Source organism: Nanorana parkeri, unplaced genomic scaffold, assembly GCF_000935625.1.
Source record: "Nanorana parkeri isolate BGI_ZX_2015 unplaced genomic scaffold, ASM93562v1 scaffold586, whole genome shotgun sequence".
In the NCBI taxonomy this organism is placed as follows: Eukaryota; Metazoa; Chordata; class Amphibia; order Anura; family Dicroglossidae; genus Nanorana; species Nanorana parkeri.
The window spans coordinates 159,069-184,883 of record NW_017306854.1 but is presented as its reverse complement, the minus strand read 5'-3'; the positions used below and the strand labels follow the sequence as shown (position 1 = coordinate 184,883).

At 42.7% G+C, this 25,815-nt stretch overlaps 1 protein-coding gene across 1 annotated transcript in view; it reads left to right on the top strand.

Moving 5' to 3' along the window:
* Positions 1 to 25,815, top strand: part of SPTBN4 (spectrin beta, non-erythrocytic 4) — a 124,811-nt gene that overhangs the window by 22,721 nt on the left and 76,275 nt on the right. The window contains exons 11-19 of the mRNA XM_018562600.1: positions 2,884 to 3,042; positions 3,676 to 3,978; positions 4,441 to 4,591; positions 5,940 to 6,253; positions 6,859 to 7,418; positions 9,448 to 9,585; positions 10,657 to 11,413; positions 13,716 to 13,918; positions 21,527 to 21,617. Coding sequence (XP_018418102.1) covers positions 2,884 to 3,042; positions 3,676 to 3,978; positions 4,441 to 4,591; positions 5,940 to 6,253; positions 6,859 to 7,418; positions 9,448 to 9,585; positions 10,657 to 11,413; positions 13,716 to 13,918; positions 21,527 to 21,617 — 2,676 coding nt within the window. The remainder of the gene's footprint in view (positions 1 to 2,883; positions 3,043 to 3,675; positions 3,979 to 4,440; positions 4,592 to 5,939; positions 6,254 to 6,858; positions 7,419 to 9,447; positions 9,586 to 10,656; positions 11,414 to 13,715; positions 13,919 to 21,526; positions 21,618 to 25,815) is intronic.

The following is a 25,815-nucleotide window of genomic DNA, read 5'->3' as shown; positions in this document are numbered from 1 at the left end:
AGGAGGAATGACCAGAATTAAAGGCTGTGCTGTCGCAAAATAAAACTATGAAATGGTACTAAAAGGTTTTAAAAATAAATAAATGGGGAGTTTGCTATACAAATACTATTTACTGTATCACTATGAGCTTTTGTTGACTTGCGTTCAGATATCATTTTAATTGGAAGGCAGCAGATTTTAAAAATTAGAGGCAGCTCTGTGAGCTCTAGCAGCCTAAGAGTTGCTGTTCTGTGCCCATTTTGCGGGGTTTATACTTTCTTTAATCACAAATTTACAGGTCCAGGGTCATGCCACAGCTTCTGGTGTAAACCAGCCTCTGAAGACTCCTTTGTCAGTAAAATCCATGGATGTGGTAATGATATACCTGAATGTGACCTTTTGAGCACTGGGCTCTCATTAAAGCGCTTTCCAGACCATGTAGGTCCTGCATCAGCCGTGAGCTCTCTCAACTTTTATGGCAGCATCACCACCTCTGATGTATCCAGTCTCTAGTGTCTCCCTATAATGCAGATATACTGATAAGGCGATATCTCTAATTCTTCACAGTAAGCTCTGCATTGGGTGTTTTCCAGACCTGTGTATGTGTGTACTGGTCAGTTAGTCTCAGATTGGTACCCAAATTGTAAACCTGTGGTACATCTTTTGGTGTAACCCCGTTTTCGGTATTTTCCTATGAAAAGTTTACCTCAGAAACTAGAGAACACTTTCTAGTATGTTACCTTTGAACGCTGTGCTCCTCACTGTGCAGTCTCCTAGGCCTGTCTATTGTGAGCCAAATTGGTGCTCTCATCTCATTTGGAGCAGAGGTATCTCCAGTATACCCAGTCTCTGATAATAATTTGCATGGTGTGATCCAAATTTAATGTCTCATTCCGACATTCAACTCCGCCGTATCGTCTCCTTGTACTGTGGCTGTTAACACCAGAGTGCTGTTTCATGACACAGTTCTATATATTCAAATCCCTGAACTTTGACTTTTATTACTAGATATTTGTTATGGTTAACATATTTTCATGCGTGACACTTACAGAATACATAACTGGATACTGCTTCACCACTTGAGGTGCTGGGCCTTTTTCTCCATAATCTCTGAGTTCCTGATCCTGGTGCCCACGATAGGTCTACTAGGCCTCATATTTCTACCTCAGAATTTGTGTCCATCTGTGCACAATTAATGGCACATTCAGCTAGCAGGCCTTCGGCCCACACTCATGCTACATCTTTTGTGGAACCTAGTTCTGACCTTGTTGGCCCATCAACTCCTAAGCGAAACTTTCTTAGGGAAGATGGGAAACTGGGCCTAATGGCTTAAACATGAAATGCAATCTTCAGGTCTTTTTATGACTCAAAATGTGCTCCAACAATTCAATCATAGCGTTTTTGTTTTCTATCTACTGTTCCTACTTACCATCTTTAGAAAAAAATGTTTGTAAAATTCTTGTCAATCTTCTAAAGAAGTAAGAAATAAGGTCCACTTGGTGTGACATATCCCTTAATTTTGTCCTGTTGCCTGTGTCAGTTTCTCTGGGGTGTGTGCATTAGCTAATTAGGTAGAGATGAGATATCCAGGAGATAGGTGGTTGTTAAAATATTTAAATGAAATGGCCAAGAAAGAAAGAAACTTGGTGTATATAGAGTTTGTATGATATTATTAAAACACTGCTGGGGAAGCTAAGAAGGGGTTAACTTTAGTGAGAAGTAGTGCTAGTCACAGCCGCTATCTAGTTTTGTCTTGTGTCCCCTGATGAAGAGGCAAAACGCACTAATATGACATTCTGGAAGTCCTGCCCAAACGCTGTATGGAAAACGCCGCTGCTGAGGTGATGCGTGGTGAAGGGACCACTACCAGGGCTTTTTTATCTGTGGAAACAGACACATAACCTGCCGGAGGCAACTTATGCTGACCTTGCTGCCAGCACCCAACGGATTCCACTGTCGGATAAACGAAGGGACAGCTGGCGCACATATATAATATAATATATATATTGTGACAGGGTACACGATTCTGTGTATGTCAGCGAGAGGTTGAAAAGGGCAGCTTTCTTGGTGGACTGTCCTATTAGTCCTTCATTTTACTGTTTTGGGACAATATCCTTCTGAAAAGTGTTCTGTTCCGGTTTGTGGTTCTGTCTTCCACATTATTGCATCTTCCAGTAGAACTTACCCTCCCTACAGATGTCTGATGCTTTTGGACGTCCCAGTTGTATATGATTTTCTGCTGTTCCTTTGTTCCTCAATGGACCATAGAGAAAATATGTTTTTGTACTTACCATCAAATCTTTTTTTTTTTTGAGTCGATTGAGGGATGCAGTTCCTGCCCCTCTCATGGTGGCCTTATATCATGCTTGCTTGCAAAATTGAGGCAAGGCTTAACCTCTTCTGTTTTGTCCAGACCTACTAAAGGCAGCAGTATAATCCAGATTTCATGGTAAGTACAACAATCTTATTTGATTCTATTCAAATGAGTAATAGTAAATACCAGCATGCCCAAGCATTTGTGTTCATGGTGTGGAAAAGGAGGGGGGCATGCAGACACCTCCTAGAACCAGCTCACCTTGGGAGAAACAGTAGGAAAGGGTTTTCTAGACTGTTTAGAGATTATCTGCTGAGAAACCTTGCCCAGTGATCTATCTGCAGGTAGCCACAGACATTGGATTTTTACATAAACAATCCAATAGTTGTTAAGCCAACAGCTGTATTAATAGACAGAAAGACTCTGAAGGCCGTAACTAATCACTGTTGGTTAGAATAGTTCTTTCTACTCCATTGGATTGTAAAGCTGAATAATGTGTGGTGGGCCAGTTCCAAAAGGTCTGCATTCAAGATGGAATCATAGAGGAATGCAAAAGATTTTTATAAACCATGATTGGCATTATTTTCTAGGCTTGGACGCGATTGGAGAAAGCTGAACATGAGAGAGAGGTCTCCCTGCGCAATGAGCTTATCCGTCAAGAGAAGCTGGAGCTGTTGTCTCAGAGATTTGATCAGAAGGCTGCCATGAGAGAGGCATGGCTTAGTGAGAACCAGCGTCTTGTGTCCCAGGTAGGCATATGTTAGTGAGAACCCATATCTTGTGTCTCAGGTAGGCACGGGTTAGTGAGAACCCATATCCTATATCCCAATTAGATGTGGGTTAGCGAGAACCAGCGTCTTGTGTCCCAGGTAGGCATATGTTAGTGAGAACCCATATCTTGTGTCTCAGGTAGGCATGGGTTAGTGAGAACTCATGTCCTATATCCCAGTTAGATGTGGGTTAGAGAGAACCAGCGTCTTGTGTCCCAGGTAGGCATATGTTAGTGAGAACCCATATCTTATATCCCAGATAGGCGTGGGTTAGAGAGAATCAGTGTCTTATGTCCCAGTTAGATGTGCATTAGAGAGAACCAGCGTCTTGTGTCCCAGGTAGGCATGGGTTAGTGAGAACTCATATCCTATATCCCAGTTAGATGTGCGTTAGAGAGAACCAGCGTCTTGTGTCCCAGGTAGGCATGGGTTAGTGAGAACCCATATCTTATATCCCAGATAGATGTGGGTTAGAAAGAACCAGTGTCTTATATACCAGGTAGTGAAAAGCAGCTTCATATGTCCCTTATAGTGTGTTTTATTCTTGACTGTTCCTCACAAGAAGACTAGAGTGACTGAACCTTGTCTTCATGGTTGACTATCTCTCATTAGGATAACTTCGGGTATGATCTGTCTGCAGTGGAGGCTGCCATGAAGAAACACGAGGCCATTGAGGCAGATATTTCCTCCTATGAGGAGCGGATCCAAGTGGTGGCAGACCTGGCCCAGGAGATGGAGTCAGAGGGATATTATGATATCTGTAGAATTGCGGCTCAGAAGGACAATATCCTGAGACAGTGGAACCTACTTAAAGACCTGCTGAGTTCCCGAAGAAAGAGGCTGGAGCGTAACCTGGCACTGCAGAACATATTTCAAGAGATGGTGTACATGATCGACTGGATGGATGAGATGCAGGTAACTCCTAAGTGCTGGCTGTGCTTGCGAAATGAGCATTCAATAGGGATTTCTAGATTAGTTTGAAGGCCAGGGAGGGTGGACGTATTTGTTTTTTACTAAAAGTGACTTGTCCTTCAAAGTTGTATTTGCGGGCTTTCTTACAGGAAGCAATGTCTCCAGATATGATTTATTAGAATATTTATACCAGTTACAATAAACTGGCAATCTGAGACAAAGAAAGTAAATCTAAATATGGGGAACTATAAATCTTTCATGAGTAAACCTGCACAAATATGATGATTTAGGATCTCTATGTACTCCTAACCATGACATTTTCTTTTTAAGGCAAAGTGGAAAAGACAGTGGATCATGGTATCATTCACTAACTTGTCCAAGTAAACTAAAATGTGATTGGACTTTGTGTTTAACCACTTTGTGCATCATTATTGCTCCTTAACAAAGCATGTTGGTATTTCACAGGTTCCGTTGGGATCTAAAGATTTTGGAAAGCATCTGTTGGAAGTAGAAGACTTACTGCAAAAACACAGCTTGCTAGAGGCTGACATCGCTGCTCAGACTGAAAGAGTCCACTCCCTAAACCAGGCAGCACTAAAATTCACAGAATTTTCAGGTAAATACAGCAAGAGAACATCATAACCCAATTATGTGCGACTAATGTATACAGTACATACAGAGAGCACATAGAGAGAGACATGCTGGACAAGAGCAGGCACCACAACATTAGGCCTAAGCTCACCAAACATGCTACATTCTAAATGTACAATTTCCTTTAGATCTACCAATAAGAATGTAGTACAAGGGCCTGCTTGATTGGATACAGATTGTTATGATAGATTGGATAGATCCTCATATTAGATAATTTTGGTAGGTCTAAAGTTGATTGCACAGAGATGGTATGATCAGATTTGAACGTGTGTGGTGAGTCTGAGGATATACTAAGGGCTTAGCATCCTTGATTTTTTTAAACTAAGCCCTGCCCACCATGTCACCCTCTGTCCAGTGAGAGGGTATTTAATAGCTGATAAGGTTGCTTTCATTGGACAGGGGGATGGTAGATGAGCAAGGCTTAGCCCTGAAGCCCTGGAGGGGTTAATAAATGTACTAGCATTTCTTTAAAGACATTTTATGTTTTTAATAATTTAAATTTTATGATGGGAGTGAGCAAAACGACACTGTGGAGAAATTATCTGAACAGTTTTCATTGACTGTTACACTTCTAAACTGACCACATGAATGGCTGCTGGGATACATAATGAGTAATCCCAGGTCAGACAGATCTTCATACTATATAGCTGATGATTTGTTAGTCTTATGCCATAACCTGTGAGTGGTACCTCACCAAATCTATCGGCCCATGATTTTACTAACAAAAACGGAACTTTACACTCAAAAATCAAATTTTACCAATGCATCCCTCTATGCACGATGATTAATAATAACATAGACATGTCAGGTGTAAAATGATGTGATTATGACATACTTACACTTGCAGAACATTCACTTCCTGCTTTGAAAGGTGCAAATAGCTTTAGTTTGCCAATGCAATGCACACTGGGATTGCCTTGTCATCAGCAGAGCATTGCTTGGAAATCTCATCTGTAATCTCAGGGGATTGCAAGGAAAGACATTTTCCTCCCCTGAGATGATGTGCATGGTCACATGTCCTGGTCACATGTGCCAGAAATCCAGGAAGTAAATGGAGATCTAATAATCTGCCCTTAGTAAACATGGCCACTGTCAGAATACTGGGGAAGAAAAGAGAAATAAGGAATGCAAAGAATACACAGCCTGCAATGATCTAGAATTATGTGTTTGTAGATTGTCACTACTAAACATTTCTAAAGGTGTGTTGGGTTATTTGAAAGATCTGGGTAAAGGTCCGCTTTAAGCCAAATCATTTGAGTTGGAGAAATTTACTGTGTAAACCAATATCAGAATTGTGATTCAATACCACACAGATTACCAGCCCTGTGACCCTCAGATCATCTGCAACCGAGTTGAACACGTCAAGAGCTGTCTGGAGGGTCTTCGTCATCTGGCAGAGAAACGCAGAGGAGAGTTGGAAGAATCCAAGCGTCTCTGGTGTTTCCTGCAGGAGGTAGAGGAGACTGAGGGTTGGATTCGAGAGAAAGAACATATTCTGTCAACTCCACAAAACTATGGGAAGGATTTGAGCAGCGTCTTACGTCTTTTAAGCAAGCATAAGATGTTGGTGGGGGAACTTGGAGGGAGGCACGCCATGCTACAGCAGACCCTTCAAAGGGGTGAGCAGGTGAGTCGCATGTCTTCATGCTGAGATCTAGTAAATGTATTCTATTGATCTGTACTTATAATGATAAGTGAGATGAAAGTAGCTAATCTTAATCGGCAGAAGGCAACGTTTGTAAATGTGTCTGACAAGACAAATAGAGAGGGTGAATCTCGCTAGCAAGGATCATTCTAGGCCCACCACCCCCACCAATCCATCCAAAACTAAAAGAAAATTATGACTTTACATACACTTTTTAAAAACAAAAGGGTGGCAGGTATCTTTTTATAACAGAAGAGACTATGTAAGTCCACTGCATTCCAGGATTTGTTTCTATAAATTGTACACTGCTACACATGTACACTGCTACACATGTGCAGCTTAGTGTACAGTCTCAGCATGCCTTTGGTGCCGGGAAGTAGTGTACAGTCCCAGCATGCCTTTGGTATCGGGAAGTAGTGTACAGTCTCACCATGACTTTGGTATCGGGAAGTAGTGTACAGTCTCAGCATGCCTTTGGTATCGGGAAGTAGTGTACTGAAAAGTAGGATTTGCCTGACTGCTGAAGGGCAACACATGCAATATGTGTTTCAGATATTTTGATAAAGCACAATATCTTATTTCTTTAGGTGCTGAGTAAGAGGAGGAGAGGAATGGCTGGACTTCGTCAGCGAATGCAAGAAGTGAAGCAGAAATGGGAGAACCTTGAGAAGGCAGCAAAGGCTCACCAGTTAACGCTCCAGGAGGCTTCCAACTTCCACCAGTTTAACGCAGACACCATGGAGCTTGCTGGTTGGCTGCAGGACAGCTATCGCCTGGTGTCCAGTGATGACTTTGGGCATGACGAGTATTCCACCCAGTCTTTGGTCAAAAAGCATCGTGCAGCCACTGTGGAAATAGAGAAACACAGAGCTACAGTGCTCGGATTGAGAAAACTGTTATCTGAACTGGGTACTGAGTACCGAAACCAGGTGGATGTACAGATTAGCATTGTGGAGGTGGAGCAGCTCTTTGGAGAGGTGGTGGAAGTTGCCTCCTTGAGAAGTCAGTGGCTTCAGGATGCTTTAGCTGTTTATAAAATGTTTGGTGAGGTTAACGCCTGTGAAGTGTGGATTGATGAGAAAGAACAGTGGCTGTTAAAGATGGAGATCCCACAGAGACTGGAGGATGTTGAGGTGGTCCAGCACAGGTAAGAACTAGTCAAGAGAAAATGGAAATTGCTTTAAAGGCATGCTGATCAGGTGACTTCAGTATGCTGTGAGTCACTGACCCAGAACATGTATACAGATTATTCATTCTAATCTTAGACCGGCTTTCCTGATCTGCATGCTTGTTGCAGGCCATTTTTTCAAGGTATTAAATCTAGAGACCGTGAAGCAGCTAGAATTTTTAGCAGGTCGACAGCAGGCAGCTTCTGTTCTTTCTTTATTCTTTGTAGTACTACAACACGGCAGCAAGGCACAGCAGCAGGCTAATGGCTGCAAAAGCAATGTGCCAGCTCTGCTCTTTCTTGTAGACATAATCCGGGTAGCTGTAAAACCACCTGATCACTTCCGCAGGGCTGCAAGGTGTGTCCCCTTCCTCCTCTCATTTCCTGGGTTCATCTGGTTTTCTCAGAGAGTTTGCCAGTTCCCTTGTGATAGTAAAAAAAATTAAGTTCAAAGTGATAAGAAACATAAAATTATAATAAAATCAATAGTAAAAATAGTTTTAAGAACCTCTGCACATTTTAAAAATTCCCCTGCATGGTGGAGTAAGGGAAGTAATTCCAGGGCCTTCATTTACAATTAAATCTAAATTGATGAACTGTAAAGATGTAGCCTATTGACAATTTAGAGCCTTGCTCAACCAGGGTGCCGTGGCACACTAGTGTGCCTTCTGGCTTTGTCAGGCGTGCCTTCAAATTTTTGTTAAAGGGGGAGGACTCTGATGTCAAAAGGGCTGCTGATGTTAATGGAGAGCGTCTGATGTGAAAGGGGCTTCTGATGTAAATGGAGGGCTTCTGATGTGAGAGGAGCACTCTGATGTAAAGGGGGAAACTCAACTTCATCTTTTTTTTTTTTGCCTGGGGTCCCCCCTTAAAGGAGAACTATGAGGTGAGTGATTTCCACTCATCCTCATAGTTAGAGCCGACCTGTGACAAAGAAGCTGTCATAGGTCGGCTCTATTGATCGGGAAGTGAGCAGAAACATGTACCGATCCGCTCACTTCCCGATCGTCTCCCTGCAGTGACTGTCAATCACCACTCACCGCAGGGATTCCCCCCTCCCCTCTATGATCCTCCAGCACTGAGAGGAGGAATGGACAGGGGAGGGGGCGGGCACAACTGGCTCTGCCTTTAGATAGGCAGAGCCAGCTGTCACTCACGGCAGCTGGGTGGATCTCGACAGTATTGTTGGGATCCGACCTGGCTGCCACCCTCAGTATATCGCGACCAATAGCCCGCTATATACTGAGCTTTGGGTCACGGGAGGATGCTAGTATATGTCCTCCCCTGACCCTAAAGAGAACTATGGGGAAAAACACTTACCCGATAGTTCTCTTTTAAAGCCATTCTAGACCCCTGTCAAGGATAAAGGTATGGTATTGATTTGGGAAGGGGGACACCACATGCCGTTTTTTACACTGGGGTGCCCCGATATTTTGCATACTTGTAAAAGGTACCATGACTGAAAAAAAGGTTGAGAGCCACTGATTTAGGGTATTGTACTTTGACTCCATTTTGTGGATTGACATATTTGGTATTTACCGATAGTCTCCTCTTTTATACTTAACAAAAACTTTGGCGATTATATTTTATTTCTGTGAATTTAATGTATTTTATTGAAAATGTAGAATTGATAAATGTTTGTGCAAATATTTTGCTATGTCAACAAATTGCAACTGCCATCACTTTCTTCTACAGGTTCTCTACTTAATATATATTGTTTTGGACAATGACCTTTAAATGTATGTGTCAATCTAATTGAACAATGTCAATTTGCTTTTACCAAGGCTTTAGTATTAATGGGAGACATATCAAAATTCCCTAGTAGTCTTTTATATTAAGCACTCGTCTATTCAGTATCTTTTTATAATCTTCTGACCCTTCCAAATGCATTCAATTATATTTTGTAAGTTGCCTGTTACATCTCTTCTATTGTATTGTAAAGTATACAGGAATGGAAGTAAGCTTTTGTTGTCTTGTTGTAACCAAGATTCTTTCTTGTGGATTTTAGGTTTGAGAGCCTGGACCAGGAAATGAACAGTCTCATGGGTCGGGTATTGGATGTTAATCAGATTGTGCAGCAACTGCTGGAAGGGGGACATCCCAGTTCCTCTGAGGTGCAAGCTTGTCAGGATCACTTAAACAGCAGGTGAGCAATACTGCATTGGGAGGAGAGCGACTAAAGTACAATTTTCATTTCTTGGGATTTTTGCAAAGTACACGTCTGAAATGAAAGATACTTACTATGGGTAGGAGAGTACTTGTCTACATTGCTTCCAGGACATGATACAAACTATACGTAAATAGGGCTGCAGCTAACGATTATTTTCAAAATCAATTAGCAGTCTCCCTGAGATTGTGGGCCTGTCTGTTGGCAGCTGCCTTCCCCCCATGCCTGCTCTTCCTTCTTCATTGTGCCGATCGTGGATGGGCGGGCAGCGACAAGTCCGTGAGGCGGGGAGGAGAAGCGGCGAGTCCGTGAGGCGGGGAGAAGCGGCGTGCGGCATGTCCGTATGGCGTGGAGGAGAAGCGGCGTGCGGCGAGTCCGTATGGCGGGGAGGAGAAGCGGTGTGAGGCAGGGAGGAGACGTGTCGTGCTGCGGGCAGGAGAAGTAGCGTGCGGGGAGCCACAAGCAGGCCAACTAATCGAAAGTCAACTAATCGATGATGGGAAACGTTGACATTGTTTTCCATCATCGATTATAATCGACTTAGTCGATTAGTTGTTGCAGCTCTATACGCAAGTATAGTTATGTCAGTAGGAAACCTACAGTGATACCCTAATGCTTTAAAATAATAAACAATTGATTGCATGTTAAACAAAATAACCAGAAGTTGAAGCCCCTATACAGGCTAAGCCTAGGATTTCCCAGGTGAAGCAGGTGCTTGCATGCACTACAAGGTACCTGCTTTTAGGTAGCATTGTTGGGTATTTTAAAGACAAGGCAGATTTACTTTAATTCTTGTGGTGTGAAAAGCAGATGATACTGTGTTCCCTCTATTCCCCAGAATATACTTCATACCTGCTTGACAGGAATAAATGTTGGTTTTCTATAATACTGCTCCATTTTCAAGTCATTGTAGTTCTTATGATCCTGTAGGTCTCATTTTCTGCAGAAGAAAGACCAAACTTCTGTATACTGTATATGTGTTTATCAGGAATTTTCTTTTATTCAGATCTACTTGTTTGAACATTCAGAATAACTGTTGTATCTGAACAGGTGGAACCGGATTGTGGAATTAGTGGAGAAGAGAAAAGAACAGATCACTTCCGTTCTTCGCCTGCAGAATTATTTCTTCGAGTGCATCGAAGTGAAGTCTCAGATTCGTGAAAAGAGGAAATCTATGGAGACCTCCCAGTGTGGCAGTGGAGAGTTAGGTGGAGTTTTGACCCTGCAAAGAAAACTTTCAACTATGGAAGCAGCATTGGTGGCTTTGGAACCCAAGTTGGTCCAGCTGCAGCAAGATGCTGAAGTTCTCGCCACGTGCCACCCATCTCAGGCCATGGAGGTGTTGGTGCACTTTGAAGAGATAAGTGGGGAGTGGGAAGCTCTGAAGAGAACTCTCCAAGGATGTGAGGACTCTCTAACAGTGGCCAACAAGTTGCAGCAGTTTATCCAAGACCTAGACAACTTCCTGACCTGGTTGGTCAAGACACAAACCGCAGTGGCTGTAGAGGAGTTGCCTTCCAACCTGATTGAAGCTGAGAGGTTGCTGGGGCTTCATGCCTCCCTTAAAGAGGAGATCAATAGATATGAGGAGGACTACAACAATATTCAGGCTGTCAGTGACCTTTTGAGCCTAGAAGAGGCTGATCTCCCATATCTTTCTCTCCAGCAGTGGTTGCAGAAGTTGGAAGTTGGATGGAACAAGCTTCTCCAGATGTGGGAGAACAGAAGGGAGGTCCTTGTACAGTCTCACATCTTCCATCTGTTTTTAAAAGATGTCAAACAGGCTGAGGCCTGCTTGAACAACCAGGTGAGCCCACATTTTAAAAATTATATTAATTGAGGTTGTAGAAAGACAAGTTGCGCTAGACTAATAGTAAATGTGTAAAGTATCTGTGTAAACTATCATTTGACTGCCACATTTCTGGTATGTCTAACTCTGTGAATGCTGGAGCACTAGAAGGTGAAAAGAGAGAGGATTAAATAAACCTCCATCTTAAATAATTATATTTTCCAATCAAATGATAGACAGTTGGCAAATCCTTGCCATGTGAGTGCTGGATGAGGCATCCTGATTAATAAGCAGCTCATTTGTCTCCTATAATAGGCACCATGCATTGAAATTAAAATAGAACTATGGAGTCCCATAAAAAAGGCGCTGCTGCACTTAAAGTGACATTATAGTCAAAAATGTTTTCCTCTCCCCCCAATGTTAATGTAAGCACTTACCTTAAATGATGTTTCTTAATCCGATCTTCTTCTTTCCTGTCCTTTTCATCTGTCCCTCCAGCGCTGGTGCGGGTCTCCGATCCAGCGCTGACTCCTCTGGGCTTGCTGGCACTTCCTGTCCCACGTTGTCTGCATGCGGGTGCACGCGTCCATAGACTTACCTTGTGTCTCTCCTCGCGTCCCGGCCTAAAATGTGATCTGCGCATGCGCTCGCCCCAGGATGCTTTGCGGCCGCCCGAGATATTTCACATTTTCGGACGGGAGCGCGCGGGGTAGACACGGGTAAGTATTAACCCTTTTCAAAGCAGTATATATCTACTGCTTGCTAGCAGTAGATATATGCAAAAACACCCGAGGCTTTAATTATCCTTTAATGATAAGTGCGTCTTCACCTACAGTTTGCTCTTAGTCCTCCTGATGTGCGTGCCAGTGAAGTCCATCTAATGAAATTTCCTGGGATGGGGTGGCAACAATGCTGCACTGCTCCTGAATTCAGAGCACAGTTGCCACTTATACATAGGCTGTGCCTGTTTGCACCGCAGCGGAATTTAAAAATGTTGCAGGGTGCTGTGGCTTTCAGCATTGTCACTGCTCATTCACAAGCCTGTAGCTTGTCAATCAGCACCTGGCCTCACCTAGTCCTGCCCACTGCATTCTGGATTGGCAGCACTGTCTCTGTTACTGAAACCCACCCACTGTGAGCTACAGTGTCTGGGAGAGAGAGCTTGTGAGACACCAATTCATGAGAATTAGGCTCATTCTGGGGAGGTAGAGAACGTTTTTTTGTTTACGCTAAGAGGCTTTTTTCATCATATGGTAAGTGGATTCGTTACATGTTTAGACTGTCATACATGAACCTTTTGTTGTACTTTAAGAACAATAGTGACATCTGCTGAGCATTTGGATGTACTGCAGTGCATCCACAATACCAGTAACCATTTGTAAATCAGACAGGTTAAAATGATAAGACTGTAAAGGTGCCCATACACTGTACGATTATCGTACGAGAATCGCGGGAAATCCCGCGATCGTACGATAATCGCAAAGTGTATGGAAGGCGTGCGACCGTTTCTACTGTACGGTCGCACATCTTCCGTCGAACAAGCAGGCTTGAAAACCCTTCTCGGCGGGTTAGTGGCCTGCTTGTGCAACAACTGCCGAACGGGCCGGTGCCCGTTTGCAGTCATCATAAGCCCGCCCCTCATTGCATTCATCGCAAGCCCGCCCCTCGCTGGGGCGGGCTTGCGATGATCAGAAGTACGATCTGCCTGTCCAAGATGGGCAGATTGTACGAGCTTTTAATTAGCTTACAACCATCGCAAGACAAAAGTCTTGCGATAGTTGAAAGTTGTATGGGCACCTTTACACACTTTCAAAATCCCTATGTTCAATCAACACCATTCTGCTTCTCCCTGTGGTGTACACTAGTAGCTGTGAAACACAATGCTGTTTAAATGCAGCAGCAAACACATACAGTATTTAATTAATAGTATAATACTGTGTGTGTGTATTTGTATGTTTATGTGCATGTGAAGTCCAGTCAGGACATAAAACTCCAGTTCATATAGTAATGTTAGGTTATAATGACTTGAAATCCTGATCACGACACTATCTGCAAGGAGTTTGCATGTTCTCCCTGTGCTTGCGTGGGTTTCCTCCGTGTACTCTGGTTTTCTTCCACACTCCAAAGACATGCTGGAAGGTTAATAGGCTCCCCTCTAAATTGGTCATGTATGGATGTGAGATAGGGACCTTGGATTGTAAGCTCCTTGAGGGTAGGGACTGATGTAAATGTGCACATGTAAAGCGCTGTGTAAATTGTCGGCTATATAAATACCTGTAAGGAATAAATATATTTATTTTTATTTTCTTTCTTATTACAGGAGTCAGCGCTGGCTCATGTTGAGTTGCCCAACACTGTAGCAGGAGTGGAAAAAGCCATCAAGAAGCACAAGGATTTCCTGACCACCATGGAAGTGAACACACAGAAGGTTACGATAGCAGTGGTAGCTGGGGAGAGCTTGATACGACTTGGAAATGTGTTCGCTGACCGTGTTCAAGAAAGGATTTCCGCAATCCAGAAAAGGTGAGATGCAGGAACGTTAGCGGTCTTCCTGTGGGTGCCTGTATTTCCAGATTGGCCCAGTCATGACCTTGGATGTACATGCTGGACCCACCAATATATGTATATAGGAACACCATAAAAAGACATTAAGCATCCCCAACATTTGGCAGCCATAGATTCTCTATAACTGCAGATTTAATTGTTCTGCTAGACTTATCCTTAAAACCCAGCTGCAGCTATTTATTTAATTTTGCATAGAGTTGGGGAGGGTTACTTTTGACTGGAACTGGGATATGTGCTACTCAGATAAGTCATTTTATAATTGACATATTATTTATAGTTTATAAGTTACAGAACATTGCATAGTGCCAACCCATCACAGCCAGTCATATTCCGGACATAGTGGTTTGTTGCTCATTATTCTTGCCAGGCTGCGTCACTTACTGTTTGTGCTATATCATTAAAGCTTTGTGTTACTAGACTATATGCGGCTTGTTTCTAAAAACTGGATCAAAGAGAAGCAAAACTTTTTCCCATAAGAAATCATATTTCTTTATCAACTGCTTTTTAGCGGCTGACAAGGGAAATCCAGTCCATGACTATGTCCGTCATCCCACGCACGATCTGCCAAGGAAGGTTCCAGGAACCCCTGTTGCTTCTGTTAGTACTGTGACAGACACGCATGGTCCGAACCCGCTGTACATCAATCACACATGACTATACGCAGTTCTGAACCGAGTGAGCCACCACAAGGAAGTGGCTATACCACTCTCAGCCTCACTCTGCACAGAGATTTCCCAGGTCGCAGGACAACAATCTCAGGCCAGAAGACTGAGAGCATTAGTCACGAGGGTTGGGTAACTCTGCAGGTAGCCCTTTACACACCAAACTTGCTGCCACCACATGTGTTAACAGACACACGAACCGATCCCAGCAAGTGCTGTGACAATTCAAAAACGTAAACAATGCCTATGATACCGCTGTCCTCTCAGACAGGAATATGACCGTAGCGCTCTTCACAGAGGCAAGGATACTTTAAGTTCTTATTTAGAGTGCAGAGATAAACTTAATGATTATTAAGAGCATCTTTTGAAGTGATACAAAACTCAAACTTGTTTTCACTTTGCAGTTTTCTCCTTATATCCCTTAACATGATCCTGCTTTCATTCCTAATTTTAGATTCAAATCTTACCTTGTATTTCATTCAAAAAATGAATGGGCACATCCCCGCTGCTTCTCTGTGCTTCCTTCACTTCCGGCCACTCTTCTCCAACAGTTCACGAGCTTTCTGCAAGAGTGCGCAGCTCTCCCGCACTACATTTCCCACAATCCAATGCACGCACAGCTCCTACTGCACACTCCCACTGGGCCAAGCTTCAGTATCTTGCTAGTCGGCCCCGCTGGCTGTCAAAATACCTGAACAATCTGATTGGATGCAGGCATTTAACAGGTATTTGGAGAGCCAGCGGGGCCGACTAGCAAGATACTGAAGCTTGACCAGCGGGAGATTCCTCCATCCACACAGTGTAGCGTAGATGGAGCAATCTGTTGCACTTTTTCCATCTGACCATAGAAAGTCTGCAGATGATCTATAGGTGTATGGCCAGCTTTATGCTAATAGATTTCACCTGTAAATAAAGCACAATATGCTGAGACTACGTGCACCTGTGTGTGTGTTCTACATTAGCCACCGATCCAAAGCTCGTTCCATTGTTGGCCTATAATTTCAATACAAATGAGTAAACTAAACATGAGATTGTAGTCCCATCTCGGGAGTAAGCTTGGAGCTGTGACTACTTTACAACACACACAGGGACCATGGGGAGCAAAATTAGCCCCCCTCCAGAAGGAAGGACAGTGTCAGCTCCAATTCAGAGATGATTTGAGGATCTACAGCCGAATGATACACAAATAAGATACATTTTTGTTAATAGTTAAAGTACTCAAATGTATTTTTATGGTTTAACTCCTGAGTTTAGTGTTAGGATATTCATTCAAATGATAGTAGGGTTGCACAGATACCAAGTACAGTACTCGGTACAAGTACCGATACTTTTGAGCTCCAAGACTAGACTAGAGTATAGCAAACATTTATTTTAACAATTTAATTGGAATTGATAAATCGATAATAGCCTATCCTGGAGAAGTTCTGCTCCAGTGCCATTTACATAGCCAAAAGCCAAGGCATTTGCTATTGTGATCTTCTGTAGGAATAAATAGGCATTCATAGTTACATAGTATTTGAGATTGAATAAACACACAGGTCCATCAAGTTCAACCTTTGTGTTTCTGTGTGTGATTGTGCATGTGAATGTGTGTACAAGAGTCCCTGTGTGGTCTAGTTTTTAATAGTACCTGTACCCATGTATGTTATGGTCTCTGAGGAAGGTCCTAAATGCTCCTTGAATGATCCAATACTCTCTGCTGATACCACTGCTTGTGGCAGAGAGTTCCAAAATGTAACCGCTCTGACTGAGAAGAAGCCCCTACGCCCTTTGTGGTTAAATCTTTTCTCCACCAATTTTCGGTGGTGTCCTCTAGTCCTAGTTAGGGAGTTTACTGTAAAAAGTTTATCGCTGATGTTGCCATCACCACTAAACATTTTGTACATCAAAATCATGTCCCCTCTTAATCACCTCACTTCCAGTGTGAACAAGTTTAAATGTAGCAACCTTGTCTCATATCTTTGGTCCTCCAGCCCCTTAATTAGTTTTGTTGCCCTTCTCTGGACTCTCTCCAGCTAAAGGACATGCTTTCTGAGGATTGGTGACCAAAACTGAACTGCACATTCAAGATAAGGCCGAACCAGCGATCTATAAAGTGGCAAAATTATTGCTTTATCAGATTGGCTAATCCTCCACTTCAGTAGAGATCATCTGCCAAACGGCCTAAGCTGGGGGTAGCCAAACTTCGTCCCCCTGCAGCTGTGGTGCAACTACAAATCTCATGTATCTGCCTCTGGGAGTCATGGCTGTGGCTGTCAGTCTTGTAATGCCTTATGGGACTTGTAGTTGCACCACAACTGTAGGGTTGAATTTTGGCTAACCCTTGCCTAGGCTTTTAGTTATGTGACCAGCACTGGAAGGCGCCTGAAGCAGCATTTGGAGCAGTATAGGTCCACTTCAGTAAGAGGTTAGCATATTAGCAGCCTTTCATGTAACATATTACCGTTTTTAATAACATTGCCAACATTGTACACTCCTTCTCAATTTCCTTCATTTTACATATCGGTGGTGTTAGATGGGTACAGTATGCCTCTGAAGGAGTTGCTGTGACAGCGATTAGGCTATATGTATTATTTCATCTATATATTTATAACTCTGATAATAAAACATTTAAGTTCCTCTTGGATTTATACAGTGAAAGAACATCCTGTAATTGTACCTCTGCATGATTCTAAGTCAATATCCTATAGGAGTTCTAAGATTTTTCAGGTCTCCCCTGTATGTTACAGGCAAAACCCTCATTTTACGATATTATTCCCTGCTGCAGTTTTCTTAAGTCAGCCCATTTTCTCAATGACGCTAAACCTCTGTTCTGGAAACATCGTATGAGGATTTGTCTTTGTGATACAGACTGTTCTTTCACTTTATATCCTTTACCGCCACGACTAAGCTACACTGACAGTGGCCATCTATCACTGCAGGCAAGCTTGCTGATTCTCTCCTCTTCCTCTGTTAAATACTGAAGTCAGTGCTTTTAGAGGAGGATGACAGGACTGAAAGAGGATAAATGAAAAGAGAAATGAAAAAAAGAGACAAGTATTTGTAGAACAAATTGTGTTGTATCACTGTAAGCCCTGTCCAAAGCTAACGGTATGTTAAAGAAGAACTCTAGGAATGAACCAAATAAAGCCTTTCAGTGGGGTGCCAACCACACTGCAAGGGTTAGGTGCTCATTTTGGTCTAAGGGTCGTAATACAGAAGATATACTCACCGGATCCTCGGTCCTGTGGCAGTCAGCGCTCACCTCTCTCTCCCTCCGCTCTGACTGTGGTATGGCCCTCAGCGTCCTCATGTCTAATGCAAGTGATTGGACCTGCATGAGACGTGATGATGTCATTGGGGCTTAGACTGCTGGAGCACTGGGGAGAAGAGGCTACAGGGACCAGTGTAGCAGCCAAGCAGGACCAAGGATCAGGTGGGTGTATCTTCTTTTAATTTAGCCCCTAGAACAAAACAAATAGTTAACCCTTGCATTGGGTCTAGGGTTAATTTGATTGGTTCCTGGAGTTCTTCTTTTAAGTATAGCTTCTCTTATATGTTTATCTCATTGCTTGTCTGCTTGGACAGAGGCTGTCAGAGGCTTTTCTGACACGCAGTATAATGTCCAATGACCCTCACAGATTCTGATGTACGAAGGCATTAACCTGTACTTTCACTATAGACAGCCAGCCCCAATACACACATATGAGTTCATGACACTGTTTAAATGTCCTACTTCTCCTAAGGACCTTTTCACACCATGTCCATTGAAGTGGGTTTTCCTGCATGCAACCACACATGTGAAGTTGTTTTCTATGCACCCTGTTCAAACCATACATGTGCATTGGCGTGCATTAAAATGCAGTCCAATGGACATGGTGTGAACAAAGTCAATGGCTGTTGCAGCTGAGCTACTTTGCTATGTACTTGCTAATGAAATGTAAAAATGCACAACAGAGTTTATAAATGCTTGTTGACTTGCTATTCATAAACGTTTGCATGGATTAGCTATAAAAAAGTTTCATGGTTGTAAACTTTTGTTCAGAATAGGGATGCACTGATACCTAGTACAGTACTTGGTACAAGTAGAAGTACAGATACTTTTCCAGCTCCAAGACTAGACTAGAGAAAAATTCAGAAGTTAGGAGGCAGCTGTCATTTGTAAGGAGCACACGGAGCTCCTGGGATTTGTACATCTCTGTTTTGAAGTATGATTTTGTTTTCATAAACATATATAAAGGGATGCACCGATTCCAGTTTTGCAAGTACAAGTACTGATACATTTTTGTTGACGAGATGACGAGGGAGCATGAAGCCAGCTTCCCGGCCAATCAGAATGCCGGCCGCTGCGTCATTACACGGCGCCCGGCTTCCTGATTGGCCGGGAAGTCGGCTCCATGCTCTCTCATCACAAGTGACGAGAGAGCATAGAGACGCTTCCCGGCCAATCAGGAAACCGGGCAGCGTGTAATGACTCGTGCTAGGCGTCTGTCCATTTGGGCGAGTACTCGCCCAAATACTCGGTATCGGCACAGATATTGATACTAGTATCGGTGCATCCCTAATATCGACTAATGATTTCAGGACAGTGGTGGAGCGCCAGAGCCAGGTCCCAGCTGCAACCACTGCAACCCTGGTAGTTCTCATGAAAGTATCGGCACTGGTATCTGAACTGGTATCGGTGCATCCCTAGTTCAGAAAAGCACAAAATGCAGCGAATTTAAAACATAAAATAAGTAGATGTGAAAGATTCCCAAAGGGGCTCTGATGCAGAGGTCAATCCAACTATTGCATGGTATTAGGTTGTGTTATGTCAGTGGGCCTTTGGCTTCTGGAGTAGGCTATACATTGCTTCATGGTGGAAAATGTTTCTCTAAATGTTACCTGCAAAGTATATAAAAGAAATATAAAAAAGTGATGGCCGAAGAAGACCAAGTGGTCCATCGAGAATTGTTTTGGGTGTTTTTTTTTAACCTTTTTGCCTGAGTATAGATCTATGTCCCAATCATGTTTAAATTCACTTACTGTTGACTGAATCACTACCTCTGCTGGACGTCTGTTTCAAGCATCAACTACTCTTTCAGTAAAATAAAACTTTTCTATGATTCTGAACTTTCCTGCTGCTAGTTATTGGAATGCCCCCATGTTCTTGATCTTAACTTCATATTATAAATACTGCCCTCATTCTCGCCACACATTTTCACACCTACTAAAATGACAATCGCCAAAGGTTAAAAGACTCTTTCACTGGATTTTGAAGATGTTAAAAATCGTGTTAATGATCTAAGGTCAATGAGAAACTAATGGCCATTTTATATGACACACGCAATCAATTTTTAAAAGTTTGGCAACCTTGGATAAATTATTCTAAAACTGCAGTTTGCCAAACCTCTGTCCTAGCCATTTTAATTCTGGGTGTTCCTTGGGCTCTAAAACAAAATGTTCTTTCTCTCTTTTTTTCTCGCTCTTTCTCTCCCCCCCCCCCTTATTTTGTCATCTTCCCTTGCACCCCCCTTTTTTTTCTTCGCTTGTCCTGCACCACATACTGCAATCTTTCCTCATATGTTTTATCCATCAGACCTAGCTTTATTTTTGTTTCTACGTCTCTGAACTCGCTCTATCAATATCAGTAGTGAGGTCTATAGAACTGGACATCGTATTCTAAATGAAGTCTGACTAAAGATCTATATCGGGAAATGAGAACCTCCTTCCTCCTGCTATGGATCCATCTAGTTGTACACAATATCTCTTTTCAACTCTGAAATCAAGGTGTGCTCTAAACCCATCAGTTGCTTCAATTTTCAGCTTGTTTGAACTCTGAGAACCCAACTAAAGCAAGAAAGACTTTCTGCTTTTAACCCCTAGACGACCCATGACAGGATAATCTCGTCATGAAGTCTGAAGGGGTTAAACATACTCCTGGCAGAGACTGTTCCATTTTGTAGAGCCGGCGGCTAGCTTTACAGTAGAAGTGCTTCTGGTGACTCAGCTGCCGCCAGATCGCTTCTACAATCCAGTAATAGGGCCCCGCCGTGTTTCCCGGGCTCCGCTGCCCCTCCTACGGGCCCGGGACCGGCGTTTCGGGTGTCAGGTGGAAGCTGGCGAGGAGATCAGTGAACTTCCCCGTACTGTGGGACCGGAAGCGATGCAGATTACATCACTTCCAGACCCAAAGCTGTCAGTGCTGGGCTCCTGAAGCGTGTAAAGGTGTAAAGGTGACACTAGCATCACCTTAAAAGAGTACCTGTCACCATCAATATGCTATCACGTGGGGAGCTTATAAGCCTCCCTATGTGATAGCAATTAAAGTAAAGTAAAAAAACAAAAACAGTTTAAAAAATATTAAATAAATGAAATGTAAAAAAAATTTTAAGTCCCCGGCGAGAACGCGCGTCATCACGGAAACACGCGTCGGGTGCGCCTACGCACGAAAACGACGATCATGCTACACATGTTGGGTATCGCCCTAGGGCCAAAATTTACACGTATCTTTAAACTGATAACTTGTGGGGGCTTTTAAAGCGTCGTCTATGGACTTTTTGCGGTACTGAATTCTGTTGCAGTTTCACGGACGCACACAATTTTTAACCTGATCATGTTGGGTATCTATTTACTCTTCGTAACCTCCTCTTTTATATTTTATAAAAACAATGGTTTTATATAGTGTTTTGGAGCATTACATTTAACTTAAGTGTATTTTTCACAAAAGTTTTGGGTTTGATAATAAGTTGCGCTAATATCGTGCAACATAAATATTTGAAACTCCTGCCATTTTATTCTATAGGGTCTTGGCTTTCCGAAAATATGGATTATAACATGTAAACAAAAAATGGAAAAGAGGCCTTTGTCCTCAAGGGGTTAAGAGTCAGTGGCTGTTAAAATGTGTGTACATTTTGCATCTTTATCCTTGAATTTTTGTCCCCAGGAGTCAACGTAACATGGCGCTTGCACAGAAATGGCTACAGAAACTGAAAGACCATTTGCATCTTCAACACTTTCTGCAAGACTGCAATGAGGTAAGACTATATTTTATTCTTGTGACCGTTATGAGAAGTGCCTGCTGAAAAGTGTTTATGTGCTGGGATGTAATTTGCTAGTGCAGTGATGGACAAAATAAAGGTGAATTTGGAGTCAGTCCATCAAATGTAATAGCCATCAGAATGTTTAAAAGAGCCAAAGAAGATATACATCTATTGTCTTTAATAAAACAGGCTGCTTGAGCGTAGGCACCAATAGAAATGTTTTCTTTGTAATAACGTGCATTGCCTTTTATTCAAAGCAGTGGATACAATATATCCTGCTGTATGGTATTGTAAATTTTCTGTAAGCAGGGGTCCAAGTACACAGCACTATAAATAGTAGATGTACAGTGCGTTCCCATGATTAAAAGCGCGAGGCATTATATTCTAAAAGCAGAATGTTAATGCACGTGTGAGTAATCTTATACAATTGTGAAGTTTTGTATTACAGGTAAGTTATACGAAGCACTAAGACATTAAAGGAAACCTGTGCAGAGAGAAATATGCGGTCTCTCCTGAACACTAGTTACTTGGCTGTTATGCTAATCCAATGGCTTTAGTACTTTCTTTTACAGGCTCAGAACAAATACAAAGGTCAGGAGTTCTGAATTCACTAGTGGTACATTTGTATGATTTAGAAAGCACTATAGCCAGAACATCAGCATTACTGCCAGGCATTGCTGAAAGGAGATGATATTTTTCTTGTTTCGGGCTTCCTTTAACATTACCACCTCTACCCACAGTTTCCTATTGTTCCCACAGTTACAGTGAAAGTATTACCTCTGGGTGTTTTATCTCTTATTTAAAGTGAATCTGTTATTTTACCACGTAGGCCACTGCAACAGCTTCACTTAAATTGGAACCAAAGTCTGCCATGGCAGGTGGGCTCTTGCCATAATGTGCAAGTATGCACAGAATACATTATGGCACACTTACCTGCAAGAGTGCCCACATCCAGTGCTGTCCAGTTTGGGTTGTCAGTCGCTGATCTACTCTGCCTCTTCCTGTTCCCTATTTGCTAATTTTTGGCCATTGGACAGTCACTGATGATGTAACACCTGCATATGTGTACAGGAGTTACATTGTCCCAGGCTCCATTCTCAGATTCTTATACCATACAGTGTATTCAGAGAAAAAAATGCTAGAGGAAAGAGAAATAAGTTTTTTGGCAGAAGAGACATACAAAACCTCCTAGCAGCTTTTTATTTTCCAGAGTTTATTTCCACTCTAATTGCCTACTCCTCTTCCCTTCAATCATCACTGCAACAGGTTAACTTAATGGCCTGTCTGCCAGCAGCCTATTCTCACCTCCCTTTACTCCTCCACTGCTCTGTTGTGCCTGTAGGATCCATGACAAATGCACGGTACACTGAGCTTACACAGGGATTTTTATCTTTGCTCTAGCAGGCAATTGAAGCAATGGGGAGGGAAGGTTTGTATAAGCAGTGGGAGCCAGCAAGCAATGTAGTGAATCTTCAAAGCACAGGCTTACTCTTGACATAAGGTAAATTGGTAGCTAAAACATTGGTAGTAATTGTAATCTACCTAGGGAATCTCGGGGTAGAGTAGCTGAACTGTAAACCAAGACAATGGATTACTCTGCATCAATGGGTAGTCCAACAAGTTTATATATGTTGGTGTAACAGTCAAGTGTCCACAAATATTTGGCCATATATTGAAATGCCCTCTAAAGGTTTCCATGTCATGAAATGTCATTTCTTTATCTTTCATTAAGGAACACAGAATCAGTAGAATTCTGAGACAGTTGGATTATACTGCTGCCTGCAGGAGGAATTGGACACTGGCAAACAAAATAGCCATTTTGCCAGCCGAGTATAACCCCTCCCACTCCTATGATGTTTCCATTTTTTGCTAGTGTTGTAGGTGGATGGACATCTTTTTTTCCTTGGAGAAAAGTTAAACCATTTTTTTCTAGACATTTTTCACTTTTATCAAGAATATTTTTTTCTTCAGTCAAAAGCCTTCATTTCGCTGCGAGCAAAGCTCATAATGCAGCTATCTAGCTAGTCCTTAGTGTCGCCTTGGAGGCCATAACCAGACCCTCCATGATGAAGTGGAGCCTGTCTGTAATGTGACATTCAGGCACTGGGCTCTGCTAGTGGTGGTGTCCAGACACCTAGCAAACAGGTTTGTTGGCCACATAGCACTTTCCAGGTTCAGGGCCGTGACACAGCCTCTGGTGGGAATCCAGAGAAACGCCCAAGTTTACTCTACTCTTTTGCATGAGAGTTCTGGATTTGATAGCAGCCTCATTGGAGGCAGTCCAATTTACCCAGTTCCACACCAGACTGTTGCAACTCAACATTTTGGCTGTATGGGACAAGCTGGTGCAATCTCTGGACAATCACATGCACTTGAAACCCAAGGCCAGTCTATCTCTGGCCTGGTGGCTCAGCAGTCCAGCTCTAGAATCACCGAAATCTTACCGTCCAATAACTTGGAAAGTTCTGACGACAGATGCCACCCTGACCAGATTCTGGCACGGGCAGTTCTTCACGTTCCAAGCTTGTCCGCTGTTCACATACCAGGTGTGGACAATTGGCTGACAGATTTCTCAGCCGACAATGCCTGGCCCCAGGGGAATAGTCTCTTTGCCCAGATGTATTTGAAAGCCGTTGTTGCAGTGGCAGGTCACCAAATATGGACCTCCTAGCTTTCAGAATCCACCACAATTGCATATAACCATTTACCCTGGGACCTTAGTATGGTACACCACACCCTTGAGCAACAATAGGGCTTTTAAGGTGTAAACCTGAATTCATTAATAAAACAAATATTTATTTATACAGCTTAAAAATGCATCTCAATATATACAATCAATAAAACTATTAAAGCAATATCCAAAAATAGGCCTCTTTGTGAACATCTGAAGAGAGATGCCCAACTATCACTGTCCAGTCAGTTATATGAGCAGTATTAATGTATTAAAGATGCATTTTTAAGATGTATAAATACATATTTGTTTTATGTATGAATTCACATGTACACCTTGAAAGCCCTACTGTACTGTTGTGGGAATTTGAGATTAAACCACAAACCACACATGTGTCTCCAGGTACAAGGATCCGCTGGCTTTGGCAGTGAATGCTCTTGTGGCTTTATGGGATTGGTTCAACCTGATTTCCACCTATCGTCTTCTGAAGCTCCTTCCATATCTGCTCCACAGAATGGAGATGAAAGACATACCGGTACCAGTGATTGGCCCTGATAAACCTGGTACTCAGACCTCATCAGACTGCTGGCAGACACTCCATAGGCTCTACCAGATCTTCTGTCCTAAGGACTGGTTTACCACCCCGCTTCATGATTGCTGGCCTAGACGGCATGGCTGTTGAAGCCCAGGTCCTAAGAGATGAGGCTCTGTGTAATTCAGTTATTCCAACACTTCTTAAAGCTAGAAAATCAACATCCTGCAAGGTCAACTTTTGCAATTGAAAGGCATACTTCGCTTGGTCAAGAAAATTTCATCCCAGGACATACTCTACTGAATGCATCCTTACCTTTCTCCAATCTGGTCCGGATCAACATATAGCCCTTAGTACCATCAAGAGACAGATCGCAGCTCTGGTGATTCTCTTTAAAAGACCGCTTGCCTCTCATTTCATAGTTAAGGCATTTGTACAACCTCCTGTGACGTGACTTTGTGGGCTCTAAACCTAGTCCTATTGGCTCTTCGACAAATGCCCTTCAAATCGACTAGAGATATCCTTCTGCCAATTCTCACTCAAAAGGTGGCCATCCTCATTACCATAACCTCTGCAAGGCAAGTGTCATAGTTGGCAGCCTTGTCTTATAAAACATATTTTCTTGTTTTACACAAACACAAGGTTGTCCCAAGACATAGAGCATAGTGTCTTCCTTTTACCTCTACAAGACATTGTGCTTACATCCCTCTGTCCTACTTCAGTACATGCCAAAGAGTTTTCTCTCTATTGCTTGGATCATTGTACAAGCATATAGGCTTAATGATAAGGTTCTTGGCACTCTTTGAGCTGCAGACACAAGGCACTCTTTGAGCTGCAGACAGCCCCCAGTTTGTACACTGTTGTTTTGTGGGCTTATTAGCGTTTTTGTCTGCTGTCTTTCCCACCCCTCAGTTGGACTGCTTTTGGACGTCGCAGTTGCCTCTAAATTCTACCAATCCTCTGTCGCTTAATGAACAATAAAGAAAACT